At 38.8% G+C, this 17384-nt stretch overlaps 2 protein-coding genes across 2 annotated transcripts in view; one reads left to right on the top strand and one right to left on the bottom strand.

Annotated features, from left to right (window-relative positions):
- The window catches only part of ctnnal1 (catenin (cadherin-associated protein), alpha-like 1), a 51348-nt gene extending 36866 nt beyond the window's left edge, over window positions 1–14482 (top strand). The window contains exons 4-19 of the mRNA XM_042012425.1: window positions 251–370; window positions 1550–1639; window positions 1899–2069; window positions 2910–3110; window positions 4682–4768; window positions 5045–5203; window positions 5458–5550; window positions 6935–7085; window positions 8391–8428; window positions 8523–8573; window positions 8913–9067; window positions 9397–9445; window positions 9613–9669; window positions 11204–11323; window positions 12385–12468; window positions 12992–14482. Of these exons, the coding sequence (XP_041868359.1) occupies window positions 251–370; window positions 1550–1639; window positions 1899–2069; window positions 2910–3110; window positions 4682–4768; window positions 5045–5203; window positions 5458–5550; window positions 6935–7085; window positions 8391–8428; window positions 8523–8573; window positions 8913–9067; window positions 9397–9445; window positions 9613–9669; window positions 11204–11323; window positions 12385–12468; window positions 12992–13162 (1797 nt within the window). The 3' untranslated portion in view covers window positions 13163–14482. The remainder of the gene's footprint in view (window positions 1–250; window positions 371–1549; window positions 1640–1898; window positions 2070–2909; window positions 3111–4681; window positions 4769–5044; window positions 5204–5457; window positions 5551–6934; window positions 7086–8390; window positions 8429–8522; window positions 8574–8912; window positions 9068–9396; window positions 9446–9612; window positions 9670–11203; window positions 11324–12384; window positions 12469–12991) is intronic.
- abitram (actin binding transcription modulator) lies at window positions 14483–16741 on the bottom strand. The gene is made up of 6 exons (XM_042012426.1): window positions 16368–16741; window positions 16146–16197; window positions 15523–15652; window positions 15332–15408; window positions 15177–15246; window positions 14483–14896 (listed from the first exon to the last, which is right to left on the bottom strand). Exons 1-6 carry the CDS (start codon window positions 16447–16449, stop codon window positions 14765–14767), a joined length of 543 nt encoding a protein of 180 aa, XP_041868360.1. The 5' UTR covers window positions 16450–16741; the 3' UTR covers window positions 14483–14764.
- Window positions 16742–17384: the final 643 nt, after the last annotated feature.

The raw sequence follows: 17384 nt of genomic DNA, 5'->3' as shown, positions 1-17384 counted from the left end.
CTATTATTAACTGAAATGCAGCTTAAGGGCTGCTTAATCTGAGAGCTTTATTTAGGACTTCATTGATATAATTATAACACATGGAACGATCGATAATGTAAAATGAACTGACATATTGAAAGGCAAAAATCCAAATGAAACGTGTGCAGATCACTGGTCTGCAAACTTTTATTTATTCTTGGTTTTTGCTCTGAGATTAAGATTCATTCTTTGGATGTAAGCTTTTCAAAGGATGTCTATTTTTCTGCAGGTTCTGGTAACCCTTGACCACCTGGAAAGAGTCAGCACCTTCCAGGAATTTGTTCAGATTTTCAGCCAGTTTGGAAACGAGATGGTGGAATTTGCTCACCTCACAGGAGACAGACAGAACGTGAGTAGCATCTAGAGAAACACCCTGCCGTTGTCTGCATCAAACCTGTCCAATCGCTTTAAAAACCTCCTCTTAGAAGAACACACTGTAAATGCAAGCTGTGATTTTACTCTTTGTTTGGAAAAACATTTAGCTGATTTATATAGATGTTGTCTAAGAGTAATTTTCATAAACAGGGTGGTGAAGCAGGTGATCTGATTTCTTTAGTTTCAGCCAAGTGGCCTTAATTCTCTCTCCCACAAGTAATCTATTTGTTTCACTAACACATAGAAGAAATGTACAGGTCATCTCTGACTCATACTCCTCAAAGACTGTTTAAATCACAATTCTGTGTTGATAACTATGCTCTCAGCAATCCATTCTCCCTACAATGTAGCAGCCATATTGCAGTAAAATTGGCAAGATAAAAACTCACGTTTGAAGCTTCAGAAAAACACTCCAACTTTTTGGGGGGGTTTCTAACTTTGTTCTGCCAAAGACTGCTAATCCCACTTTGATGCATACATTCAGTCTTTGCAGCTAAAGTACTTTGCCTGCAGGAGTTGGTGTGAGGTCCAGGCGTTGCAATATCTAGTCGGGGGTTTGGTGGTGGGGAGGGGGTGTCATCATTTCGACATACACATCAAGTCTTTCTCCATCGCTTCTCATTGCTGCTAATTCGCCATCTCCTTATTTGCCAGTCTGCTCTCTTTATCTTTATTTATATATTTATTTGTTGTTGTTTTATGCACTCCCATGCACACACATGCATTAGTGCATATCTTTTCTTTCTTTCTTCTTTTTTTTTTGAAAAGCTACCATCTTTATCTGTTGAAACCGGGTGAGCACAGAGGCAAAAATAATGACAGATAATCACATCGTCTTTGTAATCTATGGCAAAGTGCCTGGAGAGGAGTTGATTCAGCTGCCTTTTTTTTTGCAAATCCCATATCTACATAATTCAAGCTGTATATTTCTGTGGGGAATTCACACAGTCGCATAAAAAGGGTATCCTATTTTGTATTCTGGTAGTTTCTTTTTTATTTATTCATTTTGTTAGATGACCTATGAAGTCTGTGTGTGTATGTGTGTCCAAACTTGCATTTTTATGCTTCATATCCCTCTGACACCATGGCACTTGCAAGATGTAACTTAAGTAATCTGTCAGCTACATTTGCTATGTGTGTGTTTGTGCTTTAGGATTTGAAGGATGAGAAGAAAAAAGCCAGGATGGCAGCAGCCAGAGCAGTGCTGGAGAAATGCACCATGATGCTCCTCACAGCCTCCAAGGTAAACTGCTGGTGCAGCAGTGCTCCACCTCCAGGGTTAGGGATCATGCCCAGCTTAAATATTTAATGCCGTCAAAGGTTGTTTGTTCTGTTTTTTTTTTTTTTTTTACTTTGAGGTTCCCAACATGCCTGGCTCAATCCTAGTGCTGTAGTTGAATGCATGTTATCATAAACTAGAATAGGGGGAAAAAACATGAACAACCTGAAATCAGTAGAAGAGGCTACTAGCTCTGACATTTCACATTGAATTCCCTCCACAGACTTGCCTGAGGCACCCGGATTGTGAGTCAGCAAGGATCAACAAAGACGCCGTGTTCCACCGAATGCGCTGTGCCCTGGAGCAGGTCATCGAGATAGTGACTGAGGCACGGAGCTGCGGAGAGAACAAGATCCTTCCAGCTAGCATCTACAACGGCATCAAAGACTTTAAAGTAGGTTCAGAAATTAGTTGCAGCAATACATTTAGTGTTAAATGGGTAAGATTTATGATGCTCTTCGGACGTGTTGCCCCAGAACATTTAGTCATGATCATAATAAGTTGGACTCTTGTTTTAAGCAGAATTCCTTAAATTATGTTTTAATATGATGTGACTGTTAACTGTGGTTGTAGAAATAACAGTTTTGCAGGTTTAGATGTGACTCAATCGGCATACAGAAGCTCCTCATCCGGTTATGCTGTTAAGAAAGCTGTTTGAATCACCATCAAACCTGCATCACTCTTTCCTAACATACTCTCTCAGCCTTTGTATACTGGCAGATGAAAGAAATGAAGCCTTGTAAAAACACTTTAAGGGCATCTCCTCCTCGGGGAGAAAAAGAAGAAAGTATTTTAATGCAAGGCCTGGAGAAGATTGTTGCTTTTAATAAATGGCTCTCGAGAGTTTTGTGGCTGTTTAGTAAAAGCTTATGTAAACTGGCTGCACAGCGCATACGCAGAGAGACCTTTAATTCTCTTTAAAGCAGGTCTGTTGATAACAGCGGAGGAAAAAAAGAGAACAATGCATTAGCTTTTATGATGGCTTACTTGAGATGCTGCTTGCTAAATTTACTTTGCATCTATGACAACACAAAGTGAGTCTTAACACAGGTCTGATATCTTTTTTTTTTTTGTAAAAATCAAGACATGTGATAATTGATTTTTTTTTCCATAAAGACATTTATTTACAAAACTCTTACAATACAACTTATTTTTTCTTATTTGTCCATGTGCTGCTGCCTGAATCTTTTCCTCAGTCCATCTAACCCTGAAATTCCTCCCTCTCCTCCTGCAGTCTAATGTGGAGTGCCTGCGGGAGAACCTGTACTCCCATACACCACAGAGCATTTCCAGCCAGCTGGAATCCCTGGTCGAGCGGACGGAAGACTTCACTGATTCAGCCTACACCAGTCACGAGCAACGTCAGGCCATCCTAGGCCTGTGCCAGCTGGCTCGCCAGGACACCCAGCAGCTGGTGCACGCCTGGGTTCAGGCAGTATGTTTGTGCAAGCAGGCAGGCTTACATGCATTTATACTAGCATGAAATCATATGAAGCTGTATGTGGAATTTCCAGAGATTTTTTTTTATTTTATATTTTGTAAAAGATGCAACACACTTGCCAACAATAGTCAGATTTAAGCTTCTTTAATCGTCACACTTTGCTCTTTTTCTGAATCTAATCCCAGCTCAGTCCATATTTCCTAACACAAATGCAATGCTCAGAGAAGTCCTGTCTTCTGGTGAGCGTGTTGCTACTGTGACTTATTTCCCTGTTGTTGACAACATTGCACAATGACAATTACAGCAGAGTGTGTTGCTACTGCAGAGGTCACACTACTAATTAATTTCTATCAGCTCTTGCACTGCTGATACGAAGTGTGCCTAGTAAACAATATGAGAATAGACAAACAGGTTGCCCCCTATCTATTACATCAGATATGAAAAAATTTGAGCTGTATTCTCCATTAATTGTGTGACATACTGAGCTGTGCTCGAAACATCACATATTTGTGGGAATAAATAAGGGCAGATTGCAGCCCTGTGGTGTGCGAGTAGTTTGTTTCTCTCTGTGTCTTACTGGGGTGGATATGTGTCTGTACGTTCCCAGTTTGTTTACAAAATTCCTACAACTGGAGTAAATAGATTTACATTTTCAAGGATGTGAACTAATATAACACATCAAGTTTTTTTTTATAGTCTACCAGACTATAAATGCTAAATCATGATGCAGTATACCACTTGATCAATAAAGACAACCATCATCTGCTGTAGTCCTGATATATTTCAATGTGGGCTTCCCTTTGTGTGTGTGCCTCTGTATAGCCTACAAATTGAATACAGCAGAGACACAGCATCTTGCACACATTCTTCATTTACCCCCCCCCCCCCTTTCTTTTCTCACACACCCCCCAAAAAACATAGCACAATAATAATAATAACCCACCTGAATAAGGGTTTTTACTAAGGCCCATCCGGCCGACAGGTAAATGGCACGTAGTGTTCCCTTCTATTCAGCAGTCTTCTTGGCCTTTAAAAGTGACACTCATGAAACACAAACCTTCATGCTGCAGCTTCTTTTCATTGTAAACTTCTACCAAAGAGTGCAAAATAGAGGCTGCAGCTGCATAATTGTACAGTTACGCTTCATCTAGTCCTTGCAACTGAAGGTCGTGATAATACTTGAAAAGAATGGAGCACTGCGGCATTTGGAAACTGGAGAAAAATAATTTGCAAATATACTTTCTGCCCAGGCCAATCTGTACTTTTTCCTTGGGAAGTTTAGCAGATATATTAGATTTAGCTGCAGTTGGATTCCAACTATTCTCACATTTGGAAATTATATAATTAAGTCAAATAATTTTGGTGTGATTGCACAAATATACACTCTGATTTGACTTTGTCTCTTTATATACCAGAACACTGTAGTTCAGAAATGTCACAGATCATGCTATTTAGGCCCTGTGTTGACATTTCATTTTATTTTTTTTTTAGAACTGGGTAGGATTGAGTGTTTATATTTCAGCTAACTGTGTGATGCATTTTTTGCTTCTGTCTCATTGGAGCAGCAGTCTGTCCATAACAAAGAGGCCACGGAGGACATGGAGGTGGCCATCCTGAAGGCATGTCAGAGCATCAGTGACCTGAAACGTGAGGTGAGCGAGAGCCCGTCTCTTTGTCTGAGTTAAAGTAACTGAGACGTGACTCGAGGGTCTCTCATGAGCTGTGTCACCTCTGTAGCTCTCCTCTGACTTGTATTATTTACATCACTTCAGGTTGCATGCTTCTGTCTTTCTGTCAGCTCACTGTCATCTTTGTTTTTCTTTTTTTTTTTTTTTTGTTTCACCCAAGCTAACTGTCTGTCACTCATATTTGTTTCTCCTGTGGTTTTTTCCTCCTTGCCACCTCATCATGCTGTTTTCCTCCCTCAGCTCCATAAGGTGGCGGTGGGCCGAGCCTCAGACTTGCTGAAGGTTCACGGGGAACAGCTGCCTCTGAGAGCTCTCAAAGCTGGAGGTGCCGAGGGGAACCTGGAGGCAGTGGCCGAGTATTCGCACAAGCTCACGGAGCAGAAGGAGCAGCTGGTGGAGGTAGAGGTTGTCAGGGGCACAAGACGCAAGAAGGCTAGCAGAAGCCTAACACACAGCTTAGCTGAACTTGTTACTTGCATAGAAAGTTGTAAAGTTTATATTTGTTTGTTTCATTAATTCATCAGAAAAATGGAGAAAACTGCCATCAGGTCAGTTAGTCATTATCGTGAGTGTATGGTACATGATGTTGATGAAAGGAAAGGGGAAAATAGAAAAGGAAGAGTGCAAACAGTTTTTTTCCTCTGTGTTTTCAGACATGCCGGCTGTTGTGCCATGTGTCAGGGACGGAGCCTTTGGAAATCACCTGTATACATGCTGAGGAGACTTTCCATGTCATTGGTCCACAGGTAATATAAACATACTGAATATGTCTTTATAGCTCAAACACACATGACAGTTCAGTATATAGTATATTTGATATGAACACCTATGTTCTGTAACATGAGCCCTCCAAGACAGCTTCCTTAAAATGTCTTTCAGGAGTCTTTAGAAATAGCTCTCCATGCTTCTTTTCCTTTTGTTCCAATTATTTTAGTCAAGATGATTCCACTCTGCTTCTATTATGCTGAAGTTCAGAATCCGGGGAGGAATGATCCCTTTATAATGCTGATTTTCAGTCCAGTTCATGTGTCATCTTTCATACCTCAACTACACTACTCCATGTTTCTTTTCCTTAAAATGCAAAGTAATTAAGGGTAACTCACAATTGTGGCACATTAGTGAATTAAGTTACTCTTTGTTTATGAATCATTCATTCATTTTTCATGCCTACCTTATCCTGTTCAGGGTTGAGGGGGGCATGGATCATGCTCCAGCTGTCTTAGGGGAAAAGACAGGGTACACCATACAGGTTATCAGTCCATCACAGGGGTAACAGAGACAAATTAAACTAGCAGCTGTTAACGCTCACATCTACCATTAGTTAACCTTGGATAACTACAAGGCTAACTACATAAAGTCCACGCAAGAACAGACTTTGGTTTAAACCAAACCATTGACACCATTTTTGTTCCATTACCATATTTATAAGTACAGTTATAGTGGTCTCATAGTGGTTCAGAGGTAAAATCTAACATGAATAATATTCTAAGATTCAGTTTAATGGAAAAGAGCCAACTTATTTCCTGTGTGTAACTCCTACACCCACCATCCATTTAGAATGTCGGAGAACATGCTGTCTACCTAGTCCCCCATCTCAGATCTAATTATATTTGCTCTTGGAAACCATCCATGCCAGTAATTATCTAGCAGTTTAGAATGTTCCCGTCCTGCGGCACTAATGTCAGGCCCCGCATGACTCTGCAGTAATGATTCCGCTCCCAAGTTCAAAGGTCAACCAATCGATAATAGTGCAGCACCGAATGGTGGTGGTCATATCTCTGTGCCTGTCCACATTATGCCCAAGTGGCCCAGAGGGTAATTGGCAATTAGATACTACACTGTAGGAGATGGGCATAAGAGAAGTGTACATGTACACATATTTGTGTAATGTTTTTCACACCTTTGTCCAATTTAATCTCCTCTCTCATATTTTGGCCGTCTAGGTAGCAGATTTCATTGCAAATGTTTTGAATTGTGACGTAGGCGGGGCATCTGATTAAACTGAAAACCACCACAGAGTAGAAATGATACAATATTTTCTCTTTTATTTCTATATTTTTTCACTATGCTAAGAGACTAATCAAATTTTTCTTCTTTTTTATTGTAACCATTCTTCACGCCATTGCTCAGATCATCTCAGCTGCCCAGACACTTGCCCTCCACCCATCCAGTAAGATTGCCAAGGAGAACCTGGAAGTGTTCTGTGAGGCCTGGGAGTCGCAGCTTTGTGACATGGCTCTGCTGCTGAGGGAGATTAATGATGTCTTTGAAGGCAGGCGAGGTTTGTGCAAGTTCACTTTGTTACATATATGAACACAGGCAGATATGAGGTCTATGATGGTGTTATAATAAATAAATATTTGTGTAGATTTTGGAACTTGAAGCTTTTTTGTTTTAAGTCCAAATCATTTGAAGCAGTCATGTTTTATCTCTCTTGGCGTGCATTCAGTTCAACAATCTGAACAGAAGAGATGTGATGATACATTGACCGGAAGATGACCCCTAACCCCTCATCTCTCGACTGATAACAATTTAGCTTTTAATTAACGTTCGTCTTGTATATCTGCTGGCTGCACAAGTGACTCCAACCCACTGGCTGTCGCCAACTGAGGCTAAGTTATCAGACTGTAGCTGATGAGTTCCCAGAATGATTGTGTTTTAGCCTGGAAGAATGAAAGTCTTTAATAAAGCCTTGATGAAATACACTGTCCTTGAACAATTCAGCGGCATAAATGAGAGTCAGAGTTGAAGCAAGGCAAGCAGCGTGAACATGTCTTTTAAAAATTAATTATCACTGACCATCAGAAGTTTCTTTGCAGAGACTAACATCAGTGCCATTGAACACGCATGCATTCATTCCTCCTCTGCACTACTTTTCTCTATTCATTCATTGTCGCAGTAACCTCAAGAGTCCAAGTCAGGGACAGCCGCGCTTTAAAATTCAGTCATTTGTATCCTCACTAAAAGATGTGAGAAAGAACATGCATAGAAACTTAAATCTGTACGTTGACGCTTAGTTTCCTTTTTCCCATGGACACGTACTGTCGGTGTTGAATAATGGAGAGTAAATGTGTTCAGCCCTGCACTTTAACACCTTTTAAAAATGTGATTAATTTGATCTGTTTTTAAGATGAGATTGAGAGTGACTTTGACATTAAACTTAGTAAATATTTTGCAGTGTTCCCTGATTAATACAATTAATCCTTTAAACTGCTGCATTCCTCACAAAGCCCAAAAACTCAGTTTAAAAGGTTTTATGAACTCTGGAGAGGGATCATTCAGTAGTTCCTTCTTTATTACTTTTAATCTTTCCTCATCAACATGACAACAGAGTTTATTATCCCTGTAGTTGAGTGAAGTGAAGCGTGCCACATGAAGATGAGATAAAAGTGTGCAGTGATAAAAGCAAAACAATTTCCTCTCAGTGATTAAAGAATAAGCATAACTGCCTCTAAAGTTCTTTGTAAAATATCAATGACACAGTCATTTACATGTTAAGTTGCCATTTAAACATAGTGCATTGTGATTTAATCTTTTTCTTATGTGATTCAATATTCATATAATCACTAAAACTCTCTCCTCCTAGGTGACAAAAAACCCTATTTGTCACTTCCAAGACCTGGGGTGCGTAACACACAATCCATCCTCATAAATGTTCCACTGATAAAATGGTTTGCACTGTGGTATTCTCATTAATAATACTCTCTTTCCCCCGCAGAAACACTCAGCTAACCTTAAAACTGCCAAAGCTGTCAAGCTGGATGCAGAGGTATTGTGCACCATGAGCTGTTCTGGCTTTCAGCACAATTAATCACATCACATCTTGTTGCGAATTCTGGCAGCAGCGTATTCATCTACAGGAAACTTTGTGTCACTCTTTTGGAGGATTGATGATGTTTGAGTGGTAATATGCTATGATTTTTGCTTGGCTGCACTTTTTTTCCCGTGCTTTACCACCACAGGAAGCAGGACTATGCCGAGCAAAGGCCTTTGAAGGGTGTAGACAAATGAAAAGAACCCAGTTTTCTTATTTGCATTTCTGCAATAATATCCATTGTGCTTCAGCCTTCATCACTGAGAATTGTTTTGTGCGTGATTGTGGACGCAGGAGCAGACAAGCATGGCCAAGCTGGGTCTGGAGCTCCGCCTGCTGTCATCAGATGTGGACACGGAGGTGGAAAAATGGGAGGAGCAGGAAAACGAGATTGTCCGGCAGAGCCAGAGCCTCGCCAGCATGGCCTACAACATGTACCTGTTCACCAGGTAGCATGCTGGCACCACACGCTGCAATTTGATATCTTTAGCTTGCTGAACTGTTGCATTCATTTCAAAGCACAGCACTGTAAGCCTCTTAAGCATCCACATGAATCTTTTTAGAAGCTTAGTGTTAATGAGATTCTCAGGCCCCCCCACCCACCCAAACCTATCAATGTTAGCAAGGCATATTTTTGAGGACCGGACAAAACTGACATGACCATGAGCTGTTCTGACAGGGAGATCTTTTTTGTTGATTGCCGTGGATGGTAGTTTGTCCCTGTCCATCTTTCTAAGCCATGTTTTCCTCTTTATCATTTTTCTTATTGATTCCCCAGAGGGGAGGGGCTGTTGAAGACAACACTGGATCTTTTTCATCAGGCTGAGGTATGAACATCCCCTAATCTCTCCTGCTCTCCTCCAAATGTTTTCTTTTTCCCTCCATTTTATTGAAGTTGTAGATGAATGCAGTAAAAATGCACCAGGCTGGCATATCAGTAAGTTAGTACACAAATATATGTATATAAAATTTTGCTCTTGTTTTTGGCTTTTAGGTTCTATCTGAGGAGGGGCTCCAACTGTGCTCATCTCTCCACACTTTTTCCTCTCAGGTAAATATAACTGCAATGAATCAGTGTCTCTTGAGCAAACAAAAAAAAAAAACATTTTTGTTGATTAAGAGCTCAAAATATATCTAACTACTCACTGTTACTCTCACTACTTTTCATAGGACTGAGGGCAGAAGTAAATATCAAAACTGAAGGCTGGTTTTGTAGATAGGGATCTCTGCAATCTCTCAAACTTAGGGGCCGTGGACATTGACATCTGGAAAGAAATGGGCTTTTCTGGTCGTTAAATATCTCATTTCTTCTGCTTCAATTCTGGAAGCCAACCCTGAAAATATGTCAGTCTGAATGTCTGGTCATCCTTTAAAGCAGAATTTGACAAAGACCCCAATCAACATTGTGGTTTTACACAGACAGGCTTGTACCGAGTTTTTATACACAACTATTAGGGTTCCTGAGTTAGTTTTTTTTTTTTGGGGGGGGGGGCACCAGCACACTGATCAGAAGTGAATCAAGTTAATGACACCATAATGACTTAATGGGAAAGTGTATTAACTCATAAATGCTGTATAGATGATACTTGATACAGTAATTTCTCAGTCTGATTGACTGTAGAAATGCCGTATACATATATATGGAAAACATTAAATAGAAAGTAATTCTCTTTGCTCACACAAATACACTCTGGCACCTGTTCCCAAACTCATGCTACGCCTCTCACTCTCTCCTTCACACACCCTTATCTCCCATTCTGGCATGCCATGCCATTAGGTCCGCCTTATAAATCAAACAGCAAGAGCAGGAAATTAAGGCTGTCACACACCTCTTGTCTTCTCAAGAGCTGAGATTCAACAAACAAAACATAGCCTCGGTGCCTTCCTTCCTTCCTTCCTCTTCCTCTCCAACTTTTTCCACAGGTCCAGGTCCTCCAAGTTTAATTAAATGGCTCTTTTTGACAGCCTTAACGACTGTCATTTGTCACTGCTGTGTCCGTGGGTGTGTATGTTTGTGTACATGCACATGTGTAGGGGTAAAATTGTGTGTGTGTGTGTGTGCGTATGACTTCTGCTGCCCAGATCTAATTTATAATCAGGAGGCCCAGCTCTTCAACATGCCTTGTGCTTTCTGATTAATTACATCAAACAAACTGGTGCTAATGGAGTCCCTCTGTTTCATCACAGTTTTTTGGCTGCAGACATGTATACAGCACATCTGTTGTTACCTCACTGAAAATTCAAAAGTAGTGTGTACGTTTGACAGAGATCACTAGTGATCCTCTAAATAAAATGGCATGTGATTATAGGTCATTGTTGGCATGTAACTGAGGTGGAAAGATGGATCCTTGGACTGAGATTTAGGGATTAACTCAGCTGCTTAACAGATTTATATGTCAGCTCATGGCTGTTGTTCATGGATTATATGAATCAACCCCATTTTATTGCATTTATTTGATCCTTCTGTTATGTTTAATTTGTCAAAAGCACTTTAAATCTAGTCCAACTCTGTCTTCTTGTCAAAAATCTCTGCTGTTCTGTAACTCATCCATCTTTGTTTCTCTTTGTCATTGCTGTTGTTCCAGCTGGTTGATGAGGAAAAGTCTGTGGTGATGACAGAAATGGAGAAACTGGTGGCATTGTGCCAACAGCTGCAGATGGGGGCCAAAATGCCCGTACAGGGCAAGACTGCCACCTTCCAGAAGGTACTCATACTACACCTGTTTTTTTTGTGTGTGTGTGTGTGCTTATGTTGTAAATTTAAAGAGAAAGATCAATTTTTACCCAATGTCTGTTTGATTAGTAGACTTTAGTTGGTTATATCACAAAGGAAAAATAGATGTACAGTGTGTCCTTTTCTTGGGTTAATTGGCTGCAACGGACAACAAATAAAGAATCAACAACAGTGAGGTCTCAGTGAACACACTGAACACACAGTAAGTATGACTAACTCAAGGCCATTACTGGCAACAGCATAATTCTTGAATGCTCTGTGAGTAACAGTAACATCCAACATAGGATGCTAGATTAATGAATCTCTATTGGGAATTAATAAGCATCTGGGGCAGGGATGAGTTGCCTGAGGTCACCCTTTATTAAAGACAATGGTTTGAATCAAAAGGATGAGATGAGGCAAAGTGTGTCCTCTGCTGATTAATGAGCTCCTCTTTCTATCCATCATAGTGTTCACGTCATCATTTATCATCGTCAACACTGCATTTCCTGTCTTGTAATCAGCCTCAATCTTTACCCAATTTTTTTTTTGTTCTACTGACTTTGTTTAAACTTCATTCCCCATTAAACTAAAATTTGTTCCAGCAGCCAGTTGCGTGTCAATGACACCACACACTGAAGTAAGCACACAGCCAATGGATGTATGATATGTCATGGAGTAGTGTTCAGGACACATAACCAAACGAATCTGCTTCATTTATCACCTGCAAAACAGGCCAGTAAAATTCGAAATTAGATGCAAAATTAATTTCTATTCCAATGTGTGTCTAGAAAGTTTTATCTTGGCAACTCTTCCTAAAAATATAAATAAATAAACATTACACATGCCAAGGCCTATAAATCATTGTGTTTTTTTTTTTGCTTTTTCTCTGAGCTTTGCAAGTCCTTACCTTGTTTTTCCTTTGTCATTGTTTAATATGAGAAAAATTTGAAATGATCACAAAAAACGTCCATATGCACTGTAGGTGCTTGCTTGGTGCATCAACCTGTGAGGTTCTATGTAAAATAGTGATGCGTAATTCTTTGTCTGCAGGTGGAGTCCTCCATCCAGATAAGCAAAAACGCCATGAATGTGGTCCTCTCCCTCCTCCCAGTTTGTAACAAGCTCAACAGAAAGGTGACGTCCACAGACATTTTTTTTTGTGCATGCAGATCCACATCAGCCACTATCGCCCAAGAATTGGTGCAGCCAGTTTGGTTAGTTTGAGGCAGAGTCACAAATTAGATTCTGGGTACCTGCTACAGCTAAGATTTTATGCTTTGTATCTTTTATGGATTAAACATAAACACTGTCAAAGCTTCTCGTAAGGCCAGGTTCAAATGTATATCTTAACATGTTATAAATGAGGCTCCAGATATTTCACCACAGCTAGGCAGATAAAAAAAGGTGCATTTTTCAGATGACTATAATTTCTAACATCTAGGAAGAATATTCATATTCTTTTTCCTTCCCTTTTGGTCTCCATCAACTAAATGTTTATGTTTATTAAAGAGCTCCACAATGTTTTTAAAATATGCTAAAAGAACAGCTTGTAGTGTCCATAAGAGAAAATAAAAAACAAGATGCTATTGAGCTACAGTTACTTGTTTATACATTTTATCTTCCTCATCAGTGTCTTATTTGTCTTGTGCATCTACAGTACAAGTCAGAGAGGACCAGCCTTAGCTCCCCTCAGGATTGGAGAGAAAAGCAGGATGCATCCACGCCTCTTAAAGAGGAGGGGGTTCTCAATACCAAAAACAGCAATGGCTTTGATGTCAGTTCCTTGGAGCAGCATATGGTTGGTCTCAACCTCCTTGAGAGCAAATAGTCCAGGAGGTTGTCTCCTCGTTTTTTTTCCATTATTCTTGTTGGAGCAGCACATAGCCAACTTCACCTCTGTGGAGCACATGTAATCCAGGAAATACTCCCCTCATCCCCACGTGCCCACCACACAGTGGGCTGGAGCCATGGGGTGAAGATGGTTGCCTTTGGGTCAGCAAGTTCTTATTCATCATCTGGTTGATGATCCAGATCGAAGCTCTTTATGCCCAGTGGGGTAGTTAACGCTTGTGACCTGAAACACCAGTTCCACCCCAGCCCACAAGATGGAGACAATCAGCTATAACACTATGACAGCGAGTTAAGTGAAAGTCGGGTCTGGCACAAACTTGATTTTGGAGTCACTTTTATCACTTCTCTGGTGACTGAATTGATAAAATGATCAGAAATCAGGAGAGAAATCCACTTGATGCTCAGCTCAGCCATACACCTGTCTTCACCATGTGCCTCTGTGCCCATCTGTTCTGCGTTGTACAGTAAATGTGTTGCACAAGTTACATATAGAAGAAAAGAAACACCATGCATGATCACCTTGCTCTTGTGTTTGTAGAATCACAGGCTTGTAAATTTAACATGTTTATGTAATGTTAGCCATGTTAGCCACCTCACTTGGACATCAGTATTTTAATAGCTGACTATATTGACATAACTGTCTACCTGCCACATTATTTACTATAGAACATTCCCCATGTGCCATGTTAGTATGAAATACAAAAAAGTAAAGAAAAAAAATGAATGCCAAATATGACTAGAAGACAAATTTTCAGCTCCTTACTATTATAAACTACTTGTCTTCTAATGTTTATCCCTGGAGAGATTTCTATTTAAGCTTGATTGGGAGAAAAAAAAGTCAACAAAGCTCATCTTTGAGGTTTTTGGGAAGTCAGGAAAGTACTTTACATCATTCTGTATATTATATAATCACTGGTTATAATGAAAGTTAACACTGAACTGGCACCTGTGTCAAATGGAATCTTCCAACACTAGATGATATGAAGATTGTCATCATACAACTGCCAAACAGGCCAATATATGTTATATGGTATGAGATTATGGTACTTAAAGAAACAGTATATGTATCCTAAGATAATGACTTTGGTACTAGGCAAGAGTGTGATATCAGTACTGAGATGTATAACATACACTGAGCTTTAGGAAATTTATGTATGTATGAGAGCAGCTAAGAATGCTGGGTATTGTAGTGGCACTATAGATGTGAAGAAATCAAATCTAGTTTTGGACCACCTCCTATTTTGACAACTGAAAGGTTAATAAAAGTGAGTCAAAAAATAAAACTATTTTTCTTAAATCACTGTTGGGTTTTTCTTTATGTTGTACAAAAATAAATTCAACATAATTTCAAGCACTGTCAAGTTGAAAATCAGAACTGTATTTTGTTTATACCCTATACACATCTATATACTGTATATACACTGAAAAAAAAGACAAATGTATAACCTAAAGGCACAGTGCTTATATTGTTAACAAAAGTCTTTAGGGACTGATTTTCAGGATAATATTCCCCATCTTTAGTCAGTCTGGTGAGAGCAAAAGTTTTCCTACAACAGTTTGGGCATGAATGCAGCATTAGTCATGAAGTCTGTGATTGGCCACGCTTGGAGATGAGGCTCTCGAACTCTTCTCTGCTTAGCAGATTTGATGTTATGCTCTTGCTCTCTTCAAACTTTGGCAGGATGACAGCAATGTACCCTTCAGTAGATGGCTGTTCAGAGTTGACAGACAGATCATAAGTGAACCATTTGAAGTATTTGTTCTCACCAAATCAAATTTAGCTTAGACTGAGACTGAGTTGCTTGATGTGGAATGTTTATATAAAGGAATCTAATCTCACACACTAAGATCTAATCTAAATCTAATATATATATATATATATATATATATATAAACAAAAGACTGATTATCATAATTATGCTTAAATATTAATCATAGGAGTAAATATGATCAAATTCATGTTGACATTCTGATATAAATACAAAACATACCTTTTCCAGCAAGAGATTTGGTGTCTCTAAAATATTCTCATTGACCTCCAGAAGACGACCCCGGATGCAGCTAAGAAAATAAATTGTATGAGTGAGCATGGCATGCTATCATGTGGAAGATAAATATATGTTAAATAAAGAAAAATAAGACTTACCTGTAGATTGTGTACTCATTGTCATCTGAACATGTTATTCTGCACAATGGTGCAAATTCAGTAAGGAACTGCCCCCCCTGTTGTTGGGACAATAGGAAGTAAAATACCTTTAGGACAACTGACAAATATACACAATACTTGAATAAATCTATGCACAAAAACAAAACTCCTCCAAAGCTGCATTACATTACCCGTTTGGACTTCCCAGACACTTTATTATTTAACCGACTGCAGCCATTACTGATCTGGTAGTTGATACTTTTAACTGTGTGTCCATTCTGAAGGATTGGGTGGGTCTCTGCTAAAGTTATGACGCATATTCTGAAAAGAGAAAATGTATGGGTGTATTTTTTTCTTTTTAATTCAGGGGGAAAAAAAAGAAACTAAATATGTCAAGTGAACTCATTAATTGATACTTATCCAGTTGATCAGTAAATAACTGAGTGTATTACTCAGCACAATTTACTACAACAAACCACCTCAACCTGAATGATTATTAGGGTGGCCTAGGTGATTTACGCTGAACATTAAAATTTATATGACTACTAAGCAGTAATTTTTATGCAAAACAAAACAACATCACATAGCTGCAAATGCACAAATAAACAAAAAAAAAAAGTCTTCAGGGAGGAAATTTGACTGATGACAAGTACTTGTAATATAACTTGCAACCCATTAGTACTTCAAATCATGAGCTTCTGCGTATAGGAAAGTGCATTTTAGTATGGTAATATTTATTATATCAATATTAAAATAAACTTAACTGTCATTCTTTTTCCTTTAATATAACCAGGTAATGTTTTACTAATATTACCTGTTTGAATGCTGCAAGATGCAGTGGTCTTCACACGGTTTCCCTTTCATGTCTGAAGAAAAGTACAACAACAGTAATTATAATAAGAATAACAACAACAACAATTAGTAGTTTTTATGTTTGGAGTTTGCTGTAATATCGTGTGTTCTCTTCCAAAACGATAGCGTACTTAGCTTAGCCTCTGTACAGCTCAAACAAAATTTTCAAAATGACTTTATTTACCTGCTCTGTACCATCGAGTATAATATCGATCGATTACCGAAGGCGCCTTTGCTTGTGTATTTTTCTGCTCCACGCAGTCCATTAAAAGAATTCAAAGCACAGACCAACAAAAAAATTTAAAGGCAGTAACGAAGTGCATTAGCTGGGCACTTTTCTACACGGTCAGCAAATAAGGTAACACTGGCGGTCCGTCTTTTGAACGTATCCGAAGGTCTCTAAAAGAAGTTCCGGAGAATATTTTGGGTTGTTGGGTTTAGCACAATTTTACATTACAGAAAATGCTCAGACCTAAACGAGAAGCCATAAATCATAAATACAAGCGTTGAGGATCAGGAGTGATCTCGGCAACTAAACATCGGACATGCAGAAGGCCATGCATCCCCTGATTGAACAGGTAAAACGAATGTTTTTAAGGCGGACCACAATTATTAATTGCTTTCTGTCTTTGGAGTTGACTTGTCTGGGTCATCTTAAAATTTCCTTTATTACTATTACTATTATTATTATTGTTATTACTAACAACAACAACAACAACAACAACAATAATAATAATAATAATAATGCTACAAAGTGGTATATATGATTCAACATCTGATATGTTGTTGATGCTTTATTGGGAATAAAATATGAGTACATGAACTTTTGCAAGTCATTACATTCTGTTTATATTTATATTTTACTCAATTTCCCAACTTTATATATATATATATATATATAATGCCACTTTTTCTTTTTTGCACTGCCCACTAGATGTCACAGTGCTGCTATTAACCAAAGTACCCCATATTTTTAATGTAATTTTACCCTATACATACAAAACATTTGATCAAAAGTTTGTGATAGTTGTCAAGCAGATAGTTTGAGAGTTTTCTTTTAAACGCTAGTTTAATATTTGTATGTTCAATTAGACACATCTGTTTTAATGTAAGCTAGTTTGATAGAGGGTATAGTTTTACATGTCATCTCAGTCAAGTTATAAAACATATGTTAATTTTCCACACTTAAGACTACAGATAT

This window comes from Melanotaenia boesemani, chromosome 17 (assembly GCF_017639745.1).
Source record: "Melanotaenia boesemani isolate fMelBoe1 chromosome 17, fMelBoe1.pri, whole genome shotgun sequence".
Classification (NCBI taxonomy): Eukaryota; Metazoa; Chordata; class Actinopteri; order Atheriniformes; family Melanotaeniidae; genus Melanotaenia; species Melanotaenia boesemani.
This window is presented reverse-complemented; position numbering and strand designations above follow the sequence as displayed.

Bases quoted from the DNA above. Each gene is read 5' to 3' on its own strand.
- abitram (XM_042012426.1), bottom strand. From the start codon at position 16,449: ATGGACTGCGTGGAGCAGAAAAATACACAAGCAAAGGCGCCTTCGGTA. The intron at 15,409-15,522 runs GTAATGTAATGC...TCCCAACAACAG, and splicing joins TGTCTGGGAAGTCCAAACGG to GGGGGGCAGTTCCTTACTGA. The intron at 15,247-15,331 runs GTAAGTCTTATT...TTATTTTCTTAG, and splicing joins AATGAGTACACAATCTACAG to CTGCATCCGGGGTCGTCTTC.